General features: G+C 39.4%; 1 protein-coding gene across 7 annotated transcripts; it reads right to left on the reverse strand.

Annotated features, from left to right (window-relative positions):
* LOC114560717 (diacylglycerol O-acyltransferase 1) lies at positions 1 to 10,663 on the reverse strand. Of its 7 annotated transcripts, none has more exons than XM_028586280.1 (18): positions 10,510 to 10,663; positions 9,580 to 9,780; positions 8,748 to 8,835; positions 8,582 to 8,622; positions 8,040 to 8,125; positions 7,338 to 7,390; positions 7,082 to 7,187; positions 6,591 to 6,695; positions 5,935 to 5,994; positions 5,730 to 5,833; positions 4,311 to 4,349; positions 3,005 to 3,046; positions 2,853 to 2,897; positions 2,460 to 2,492; positions 2,298 to 2,363; positions 2,094 to 2,153; positions 1,547 to 1,609; positions 1 to 243 (listed from the first exon to the last, which is right to left on the reverse strand). In XM_028586280.1, the coding sequence occupies exons 1-18, from the start codon at positions 10,515 to 10,517 to the stop codon at positions 34 to 36; spliced, it is 1,410 nt and encodes a 469-aa protein (XP_028442081.1). In that variant the 5' UTR covers positions 10,518 to 10,663; the 3' UTR covers positions 1 to 33. The 7 variants fall into 7 exon arrangements, with proteins under 7 accessions (XP_028442081.1, XP_028442079.1, XP_028442083.1 ...); XM_028586278.1 differs by having other exon boundaries at positions 2,094 to 2,181; positions 2,450 to 2,559; XM_028586282.1 differs by having other exon boundaries at positions 162 to 243; positions 2,094 to 2,181.
* Positions 10,664 to 11,494: the final 831 nt, after the last annotated feature.

The raw sequence follows: 11,494 nt of genomic DNA on the forward strand, positions 1-11,494 counted from the left end.
AAATACAATTTCTTTCAGACCCTTTCTCCTTGATCAGTGCGTCTGGAAAACTGCGCTGGGAAGACGGTGGTCTGATGTCAAGGGTAAAGATGAGGACTGATAGTGATGGCGATGGAAGCTGATGTAGTGGTCGTGAAAGTAGGTGATCACAGCCAGAAGAGGGCCCAGCAGCAGACACAGCCACACTAAGCCGTTGCCATAGTTTCCCTGGAAATAGTTTGTGAGGAATACTGCAACCAGAAGCTAGAAAGAGAAGACACAATGTGATTTAATAAAGGTTCTCATTATGCCCAGCCTATAGTACATGTTAAAGCTTTAGTGCATAACATTTTCATATTAATGATTGTCCATTACATTCATTGCCAAATGAGTTGCTACAAAGCTAATTAAGACTATCAGTTCCACACAACTGGGTTGTGTGGAACCCTAACCCCTAACCCTAACCCCCAGCGCTGCGACCGTTGACTTCAAGACACCTAATCCAAACATTTTAATATCTGGCTTTTTTAAATAGCTTTTATATAACCGAACCCGGCTTTTTAAGGAGTTCTTTAAGTGTTTTATTCACACCAGTGGTCCCCTTGTGCCCATGCCCCTCGCAGCACCCATCCTGGGCACTGCGTTTTAACCCAAACCTAATCATAACCATTGCCTAATCCTAGTGCAGAAATTGGGGGCTTAAAACACGATAAACGTGCACTGAAAGCTTGTATCATGTGGACGCCCCGACAGTTTTGTTGTCATTACTTAGAATTCCTCATGGGGGCGACAAAAACTACACACTATAGCTTGAAGTTGGAGGGGCCGAAAAGACACGTACGGATATATATTACTGCGTTACAGCAAAAAGAAATACATTACTATAGTTGCGTTACTTCTGTAACGCGTTCCTCCCAACACTGTTGCAATTATATGTTGTTGAGGACCCCTTGTAAACAAGATGGGTTCATCTCAAGGTATTATTCCCAATAAAGAATTTCAAGAGGATTTCATGATCATGACAAACAAACCTTGTAGCTAACTTTGTTTATCTGCTGTTTGCTGCTGAGCTGGAAGTGTACATTGGGTTTTTTACAGCTTTTTTTCTCTGAAAACAGCTGCCTGCTGACACTATGAGAGCAGTGCGCGTGAAGTTGTGGGCCAGACAGCTGAACGATGAGCTGAAAGTCACTGTAAAGCTCCGTAAAGCTGAGGGCAGATGCAGATATTAAGTGATAATTCACTGTAGGTTCATCACCACAAGTGACCAATTTTTCACATTGGCACAATGTATTTTACGTTGTTATTTGATACATAGTTATTATAAAAACATCTATTACAGTAAATCCAAGGTGTTTTCTCGTGGATCCCTTTGTTTAGTAAGAAAAGAGATACATAGATTAAGTAGCCAAGCTGAGCTGTTGGATGGAGTTAGTTGCTTTTCTGGTAACATTCAAGTTGAAGTCAAGTGCACTAAGATGGCCATTAACATTGCAAGTGTATGCAGAAGCCTTCAGAGCCAGTAGCCCCATCCAGGTACATATCCCCAGCTGCCACTGGTTCTCACCTCAAATAGCATCATGAGGAATATCCACAGACGACAGCTATGCAGAGGCAGAGCAACCAAATACTGTGTAGAAGAGAGGACAAAACCATCGCAGCAGGTTATTATTGCATTGTTTGTTTGGGCCAATAGCCCTATTATCTCTTTACTGCAAAAATGACTTGTAGCCTCTGACCCTCTTTTCCCACTGCTGTAATCTGTTTAAATGATGTTTGTATATGTGCCAACATAAATGTAATACATATAAATGAATGCTTTGAACAGTTTTAGTCTTATTTTATCAGCCAGCGAGATCTACGTCATTTTGATGTCACATTGGCGCGCGACAGGTCGGGTGCGGCGACTGTAAAGAGGCCCTTAGTGAGACGTTTGGTTTAGGAGCCGGAGCCAACTCCAGTAGAGTTCACACTTTATTCACATTAACAGTATTGGGTCTATGCAAATCTACTCAGATAGTCTTGTGAGTGACTGTCTTCTCAGCTACCTATCTCTGCTACCAAACTATTCATGTTATTAGTTAAAGAGCGTTTAATGCAATATCAGACTGTACCTCTAAAAGAGCAGCTGACATCAGGAAGACCAGTAACTCTGCCTGTAATGGGGGCACGTTCTTTTCCACCAGCCGAGTGTATACATGTCTTCACACCAGTGGAGACACAGAGCAAAGACAAATAAGAGATGGAAGCAAAAGTCAGGGGGAAATTATTTGGCAGTCGAGTCATTTCAGTGAAACTTGAGGCATGTTTGATAATACCTGTGACACCATTTCTGAAAGGGAATATTCCAATTCTGCCAAAAAGTGATCAGAGTTGTAGCGTTCCTGTAAATGAAAGGTGAAAGGCCATGAGCCAGCGCAGAATGAGAAAAAAAAACACAATGTGCAAAAATTGTTTTTGTGCAACTGACCACCAATCACCATAAAAATGACGATCACCGAAGCGTAGCAGTTCTGCACAGAAATTCAGGTAGGAGTGACTCAAGAAGAAGAAGAGGAGCCAGAGGAAATGGGTTGGTGCCTGACAAGAAAATATGTTACCAATACCAACATACCATTTAACAGTTATCTCTGCTATCTCTATCTCTATTATTGTGTCATGTACAATGAAACTTTTATCTGTAATTATCATGCCCAAACATGCTCCTCCTCCCGCTCCGTATACTTGTTATCATCGCCACCATCTGGGACTACTTTCTTCACAGAGAATACATCTGTCTACATGATCGCACTCTGACATATTACACTGTAAAATAACCACCAAGAGTCAATAGAATGTCAGTAAAAATGTTAAAATAAATAAAAATCCCTCACCACCAGTCCCACCAGGTGCTCCACTCTCATAGTGATGTCCATACTCTATGTATAAGATTTATTTAAAAAAAAAAAGTTAATTCCACGGATGTGGATGTGGTGTTTGCTCTGATATTTACAATTAAGAAGGATAAGAATTGTGCTTCACTCACAGAGAAGGAGTTTTCTGATCTCTGGAAGATGGGTTCAATCCACTGAGAGGAAAAAAAGAAAATGTATTTAGTATAGTACCGTGTAAAAAGATTACACCTCTTCAATGTTTTTTAAGCCAAGGACCCAATATCTAAAGAGAGACGGAGCGGGGACCCCCTACTACATATTTTATAAAATTAAGTTGCATATTAAACTGGGCTTACAATAAAAGCCTAAAGCCTTTATACATACCTTTTTTACTGCATAGAAAATTAAGCTATAATAAAAAGTTGTTTTAATATTAAACATGTGACATAGTGACTCTTTAAGGATGACCTGTATCTGTGGATGACTAACTAACCTACAGTATTGGCCAGTAAGCCTATCAGCAATGTGTTTTTACACAAACAGGCTGATTTATATTTGCTAATAATATGTTGGACTCATGTTAAGAAATTTTAATTTTCGGAAAAAACGTATCAAAGGAACTCCCTTCATCCATATCCCAGATGAAGGTCTAGTACCCAAACGTTGCCTACTATTGAATTTATTTTTTGCAAGTTAGACAGCGTGCGGGAGTTTCTTTGCAACTTCCGTCCTACTTATCCCCCTCCGACACACCTGTCTCACATTATAGACGTGCAAAGTATTATTCTGTGCTGAAAAAACTTTTACAATAATTTGGAGGCCCCCCTGTAATAACTCTGAGGACCCCTTAGGTGGCCCCGGACCCCCTGTTGAAGATCTCTGGACTATACCATGGCCGAGTTAGGTTCATTTTCTCCTTTACATTAGCTTCTCTTCCACTTGTCTCTGTAACACAGTGACTATGTTTATGTGCACATAATATTCCGGTTTTTGCCCTTATTCCAAAAAAGATGATATTTGGACTAAGCTGTTTACATGGCTAATGAAAGTGAATATGTGGCCGTGCAAAATAAGATTTTCCAAGAAGTCCAAGTCGAGTCACGAGTCCAGAGAATAGTGATTTGAGTCGGACTTGAGTCCGAGTCCAGCACTCGAGTACTCCATCACTGTACAATGTACCAGTGTTTTCTCATATCGGGTACAGTATCTGCTACTGTACTGGACATGTACTGTATGTACGTAGACATATGTACCTATTCAGAACATGATATATGCACTTGCGATTCAGACAAAACGTGTACAGTATACTACACTTCAGATCACACATACATGACATACAACGTTACAATACACTATACAACAAGTAGAGACGTAATTGTGTACTAGTACATTGATAATATTGATACTACACAGTAACATATTGTATAATACAGGAAGACCTTTAACCAGCTGCTGTACCTGCTGCACAATTCCAACCATGATCTGGATAACGGTCACCTGAAGGTAGAAAATGCCACAATTAACAAGCTGTAGTGCTTTTATCCATGACACCTACATGATATCTGGACACAACTATATGTGTCTCCTTTCAAAATATATCCACTGCATCAATCAAAGGTCATGTTAAAACTGCTTCTTGCTGTGTCCATGCCAAACATATAGAACCTCTTCAAACTTGTTAATTATACATAGAGCTGTGGATCATTTACGCATACAGACATTGATATGCAAATACGAGGCAACTGAGTTAATCTTATGTAGTTAATTTAATCAGTTCAAGTGGCAAAACAATTTTGCTACTTTTAGTTTTTTATCAATTAAGGGTTGTGAGTTACATTATTTCAGCAGTATAAACAATTATGGAAGATTAAATGCCTAAAAAATAAAGAAATGTATTTTATTTAAGAAATTTGTTTTTACTTCGGCATTTTAAAGCTATACTGCGTTAACCTGACTCCACCAGATGGATCACTTCACATTTGCTCGGCATATCCATCTGGGAACTTTCCGTTGAAGAACTTTTGGGAAGGGGCGAAAATCCTGGTTAGCTGATTGGATAAACCATCTGTCTATCATCACCTATGTTGGTCAAGAGCAAAAACATCTTTTCCTCTGAGAAAAGCCTCCACTGCCGTTTTTTGCTCTTCTTTCAATGAAGGAATACTTTCTAATTTGGATAAAACTTGCCTGATAGCTACGCTCATCTCATCCATGGAATGTTGTTTAGACTGAACAGTCGCTTCTCGTTGCGTCACACCTAAACCCGCCTCAAAACCAACGCTGATTGGTCGGTCGTTTGGCAAACGGCTCCACATTTTCTCTATCTCAAGATGCCAGACTGATCTGCGAGTAGAAAACTGGAGCTCGCCAGATCAGGACGCTCTCACCAGGCTAATAGCGTGTAGTTTCTGTCTCCCTACCATACGCAGTAGCCTGACGTGCACCTCTCAAAAAATGTAAACTAAGCAGCAACGCACGCCGCTCGGCCGTGGCGTGGTAGCGTTGCATTTCCCCCGACTCATCTCCTGGTTCTCCATCTCCATCAACAACATGAAATCAAGGAGAAGGTTAACTTCTCCTGCTCCAGATCTCCCACCAGTGGTCAGAAAGAACAGGGGGGACACTTTGGTTCTCTCACTAGGACTCTAGAGTCACTACTCACTCTGAAGATAATCTCCATCACTCTCTCATTCACTCTACCACACACCCCCCCCACACATACACACACACCCCGGCCCTGCTATTCTCTTAAAGAGATTGACTCACACACCAACGTACAAGTAGAAACTTCAGGCCCCTTATGTAAGCCACGGCGAAAGCTCTGTGTAGATCTTAAAAGTGCATCAAGCCCTGAGTAATAATGGTGCCACTGCTCACCATTTCCAGCAACCTGTGCAGTAGCTTATTGATGTGGACCTTAGGGGTACATGGGAAGTCTCTCTGGTAGCACAGGGTAGGGGCAAATAGGAAATAATAAAGATCTGAAAAAAAGAAAAACAGAGTCACAGAGGACAAAATGTATCACTGCAAGTTAACATGAAGAAATCAAAAGTATCATCTTATGAATGATGAGCAGTTTCACCTTGGAAAGTAAGCTCCTCCTTGTGGGCTTTTTGTGCAACAGAAACATTCTTATCCCTCTCTGTAAACACACAGATAAAAAAAGCACTAGTTGTTGGAGCAGTTTTTGTTCTGAATTTAAATCACAACTTACAACATTTATTTATATATATATATATATATATATATATATATATATAAACATACACACACATGCATACACATACACACACAAACACACACACACACACACACACACACAACTTACACACCCCATCCCGGTCTCTCAGGTCTGTTAATCAAAATCTGCTATCCACGCCACGCACTCGTCTGAAGACATGTGGGGACAGAGCCTTAGAGGCGATGGCGCCCAGACTCTGGAATGCTTTACCTCCCAGCATTAGATTGGCTGAGAATGTGGACTGTTTTAAGGGACAAGTGAAGACTCACTTGTTCAGGCTAGCTTTTGGGTAGCCTATGTCTTTTATTTATTTGAAAATTGTTTCTGTTGTATTTGTATTTTATTCTATTGATTATTTTTACCATGTTTTATTGTCTATGCACATTGTAAAGCACTTTGTGACCTTCTGCGTCTGTGAAAAGCGCTGTATAAATAAAATTGACTTACTTACTTACTTACTTACTTACAACGTACAAATTCTGGTGTTGAAACGATACCTGCATCAGTTAAATGAGCCTGTCGGTACCAGCGATTAGTTTCCTGGTATGAATACAGCTTCATCCCCAGAGCCGTGTAGAACCAGAGAGAGAAGAACGCTCCACCTGGTGGACAAAAAAACAGAAACATCCCAGCAATGGTGCAACATCATTCAGAACATTACAAAAATAAAATGTGTCAGGGCTCTGAAACAACCGTGCCTGTAGGCTGGAAAGGTCACTGTCTTTCTTTTAACTCTTCAGTCCATCACTACAAGCACATTTCTTTTTCAGACAAATATTGGTCTAACAGAACTTGACTGCAAAATGTACCGATGATGGCAACTTTTCAAGATGTCAAAAATGCTGTCACATAGTTATTCATTTGCTGAAACAAGCAGAAAAAAGACTTAACTGATATCCATTAGCTGTTTTTTTTGTTACTGCATTTATGTACAGAAAATATGAGATGATGATGATAATGATGCACATGTTTAAAGCATAGTTGTTACCTGTCGATATTGTATGCTCATGTACAATGACTGCCGCAGGGAATAGCAGCAGCAAGCCCAGATTTGTGAGATGCAAACGATGACCGTTGGTGGGGGACAGCATACCCTGACAGAAGTAAATGGAACACAAGTGCTGACCTTTCCATGATAATTATTATAACTGACAAATGCTCAACAAATCGCTTGTTGATGCATTAAATAAATCAGAACAGCCTTTATCGAAATGAAAGAGACAAAGAAAATGCACCAGGCTCACCTTTTCCTGAGACCTCTCGAGGAGCAAAGCTGTAATGGCAAACATATTGGCAGCTGAAAAGAAATACAGATATTTTGTTAATTCACAATGACAGGCTAACGCCTAGTTCACGCTACACAACTTTAGCCCTGATTTTCCACTTAGCGACAGTTTTTATAGCTCCCTGACAAAAGCCCCAGATCAGAGACAATTCAGCGTTGACTCGGCGCTCACAAATCGGCACGTAAACTGATCAAAGACGCTCGCTGGTGCCTCGTAGAAACATTCCAGTCTGTCAGGGAGCTACAGCCAATGAGACAGCAAGACATGGGTTGAGAGGGGTCACCTGTAACAATAGGAACTTTACTGTATGTGTTGCATTTGAAACATGGTCCAAAGTTGTTGTTGCACCTAGAGAAAAGAGGTTATAAATAGTAAAGACGTGTGGAAATAGGCTTTTTTGTGGGCATGGTCTAGTTGCATTGTGGGTGATGTAGGCACTACATTTTGACAAAAAAGAAGAATATATGGAATAAAAAAGATATCTCTTGTTCTGCTGCATAGATTTTTATAAAAAAAAAGTTAAGCCTGTCCATCACGAGTCTGACAATGGTACAACAGCGCAATATAAATGGTTGAAGTGCTCTTTTAACTAAAAGGAGATCTACTGTAATTTGGGCTATTGGTTCTTGTGCTGCAGTTCTATCTAAAATAGTTCCTCACCTAATATGAGATTTACAGATGGCCAGTTGCAGTTGTCCTCAATCAGATGCTCCAAGACCTTTTTGACATCTATCAAAAAGCCATGTCTGTCAGGGGGAAGAAAAAAAATAGATACATATGGAAAATTGTATATGGTTTGACAAAAAAAAAAGAGTCTTAACTCAAGGTCCACTTTTTGAGTTTTTGACTGAATTTCCCCCCAAGTGAGTTTTATTAGAAAACAACTTTTGCAGTTCCATCTGCTGATGAAGACTGTGAAATGCGGTTGAAAGCCCCAGAAAAGTCAGTAAGTGGGCTTTGATTTTTTCTTTTTTGTGGAACTGTTTAATTGATAATGACTGAACTTTCACCCTCTCTTTCTACTCTCTTATGACAGTTTGTTCATAATGATTTTAATAAGAATAAAATTAGAATCTAATATCAGATTATAATACTGTGCGTACAGTATGTGTGGGCATTTGGAATTGAGGATGTAAAAGTTGATCAAATTCAAGTAAAAATATATGTGTATACAGTCTGCATGGGTGTATCTATATACTCACTGTATGAAATTCTCCAAGAACAAGTGAGCATGAGTCAGGACCTGAAAGTCAGACAGTAAAACACCGTCCGTTAATTAGTCCTAGGTTCTTAAATTGAAAGTACATGTTTGGTAACTCTAATGAATATGTATCATAAGACCAAAAGGAGAAGAGGGAGGAAACTGACCAGGAGAATGATGATCCAGTTGAGGATGCCTCTGTAGCCGGTGAAGCTGCTGTTGGAGCTCAGCAAAGAGTCTTGGGAACGATGACAACTGGACAGAGAGACTGTTAATAGTCATCATCATTTGTGAGGCTTATTTTTTCATTTATTTATCTTTTTCCAATTCCAGTGTGACTGCACCTTTACTCAGATATTCCCCATGTAGATGGATGTTTACGTGCAGCAGATACTATACAATATCCAGGACAACAACCTACACTGTAAACAAGTCCATCTCACAGTATCTTACTGTTTTAATGTTAAACAGGATCATACTGTAAATAGCAATGCATTCTGGGTAAAAAATAATAATATTACAGCACTATTTGCGAATGTTACAGATGACAGGTATTAACTGTTAATACCAATGCATTTTAGGAAAATAAAGGAAAAGGTGGGAATTACACTGCAGCCAGTATATAACTGTAAATTCAAATAAGACAGTAAGAAACTGTCTATTCACAGTAAAATACCTTAAAGTTTAAAAACCTGGAGGAAGTCCAATAGCTGAAATGCATAATCTGGAACTGAATGAGGCGCACCCTCACATCGCGTGACAGTTTTAATATTCCTACAGATTCTGTCCCACTCCTCATCATCTAGTGTAGTATTAAAATCCCTTTCCCATGTTTTAATGCATAAATTGAAAGAACTGACGTTTCACTGAAATTGTAGTTTTATATGATTTCACGTGACTGACAACAAATAAAACTGATTGATATAAAATATCTGAATACTTTCTCCACATTTCATGTCTTGAGTCTGCCACTTGACAGCTATGAGTGATGGAGCTCACCAGAGCAGAGCTGCACAGGCATGTTCTTGTTCACTGGGTGGATCAGTGGCCCAAATGGGAACGCTGTCATAGAGGCCTGCACTGTTTTCTTCAGCCGAGGAAGAGGAGCAGAAGGAGGAAAACCTCTTCCTCATCGCAGCCATCTCTGAGTCAGAGGGCTCCTCCACAGCAGGGGTTTGGAGATTTGAATGGTTGAATTCACTTTAGGAAAAACATTAATGGGTTTATCATATACTTTGTTGTGAGATAACATATCTTTATCACGTCTTACCAGATCGAAACATGAAATATTAAGATAATAGCTTTCATCTCCTTTATCTTAGAGGGAAAAAAACTAATTGTATTAAACTGTATAAAACTTCCAATAAATGTTTGGTTTCTTTCACTCTATCTCAGGTACATTATCTGTTCCAAATACCTGGTGCAATGGCAGGATAGAGGAGAACTTAAACACATAGAAATGAGAAATATTTTACATTAATACAGCCAATTCCAAAATGTAGAAATTCCCATAATTATCTTTTTTCTTTCACCATGCTTTTTGGGCAAGCTGCAAAAGTTCGAATATATATTGGGTAAATTCGGCTTGCAAGCTATCCAATAATATGCCATATCTTGAATTAAAAACCTCCTTTAGTTATTCCAAGTACATTTTTCACACGGATACACCATGTGGGTGGTACCCATAGAATGTATGGTGGTACCCGTAACATCACAATAATAAAGTTGGGGTGTATTTGTGTTTTGTTTATTGTTGCTTGGTAGGATACATGTACGCCGAATGAAATAACTGCTTCGACTTATTTAGAACCCATATTGTGTGATTTTAATGTTTTATGTTACATTTGCTGCGAATGAATTAAGCTTTAAATTGCCAGAAATCTAAATGCAACTCGGCCTGACCTTCTCTAACGACATAAAACAGCTTACCTTGTCATTTCCCGCAGAAACACAGCATCGTTCCTGACAAGTCGAGAGGAAAGTTATATATCACACCATCTACTGCTTATTACTGTCCGGATATAAACACACACAGATAATATACGGCACACACACAGCTGTTCTGCCTCCATCTGGGAATGCGTTCTGGCCAACAGTGTCGCACTTGAAGCCCAGTAGAATAAAAATATCGCCTCTTCTCTGAACATTCAAAATAAAAGCTTCCTTGAAGAAAATTTGCTTTTGTGCAACGCCAAAACAAAATAAATGAATCAGACCACTATATTTATTTTTTGTATCTTTCTTCATCCATTTGTAGAAATGTAGTTTTTATTTTAATCATATTTTGATGTTTTATGATGTAGCAAATCCATGTAAATAATGGCTCATTATTATCTCGTGTGCGTTTTTAGCTCATTTAGTCAAATAATGTTTAAGTGGCTACAAGACATATCCACTTCAGGAATACAAGACAACCGACAAAATGTGGATCTCACACGTGTGTCTCAATAATAAGTGTAGGGTGGTGATGGCGCAGTGGATATAACGCATGCCTTTGGTGCGGGAGATCCGGGTTTGATTCCCACTGCGATACATCAACCAATGTGTCCCTGAGCAAGACACTTAACCCCTAGTTGCTCCAGAGGAGTGCGACCTCTGACATATATATAGCAATTGTAAGTCGCTTTGGATAAAAGCGTCAGCTAAATGACATGACATGACATGTAATGTAAAAAAAAACTGCCCGTTCATTGTCTAATAATTTATCACATTGACAAAATGATCTTGTGAGTCATTAATTGCTCCCCATGTGCCTCAGGTCTCCAAGGTAACAGATATAAAGATGTTTTAATAGGCGAAGGAATTCCCAGCTAACGTGCTTTTACTTTGAAGTTACATTACTCTTCTTCTGGTATTACCCGATCACTCTGTCGGTCTTTATAAACACTAAAAGAGAATCATATCTTGGAGGTTC

This window comes from Perca flavescens, chromosome 8 (assembly GCF_004354835.1).
Source record: "Perca flavescens isolate YP-PL-M2 chromosome 8, PFLA_1.0, whole genome shotgun sequence".
NCBI classification, from domain to species: Eukaryota; Metazoa; Chordata; class Actinopteri; order Perciformes; family Percidae; genus Perca; species Perca flavescens.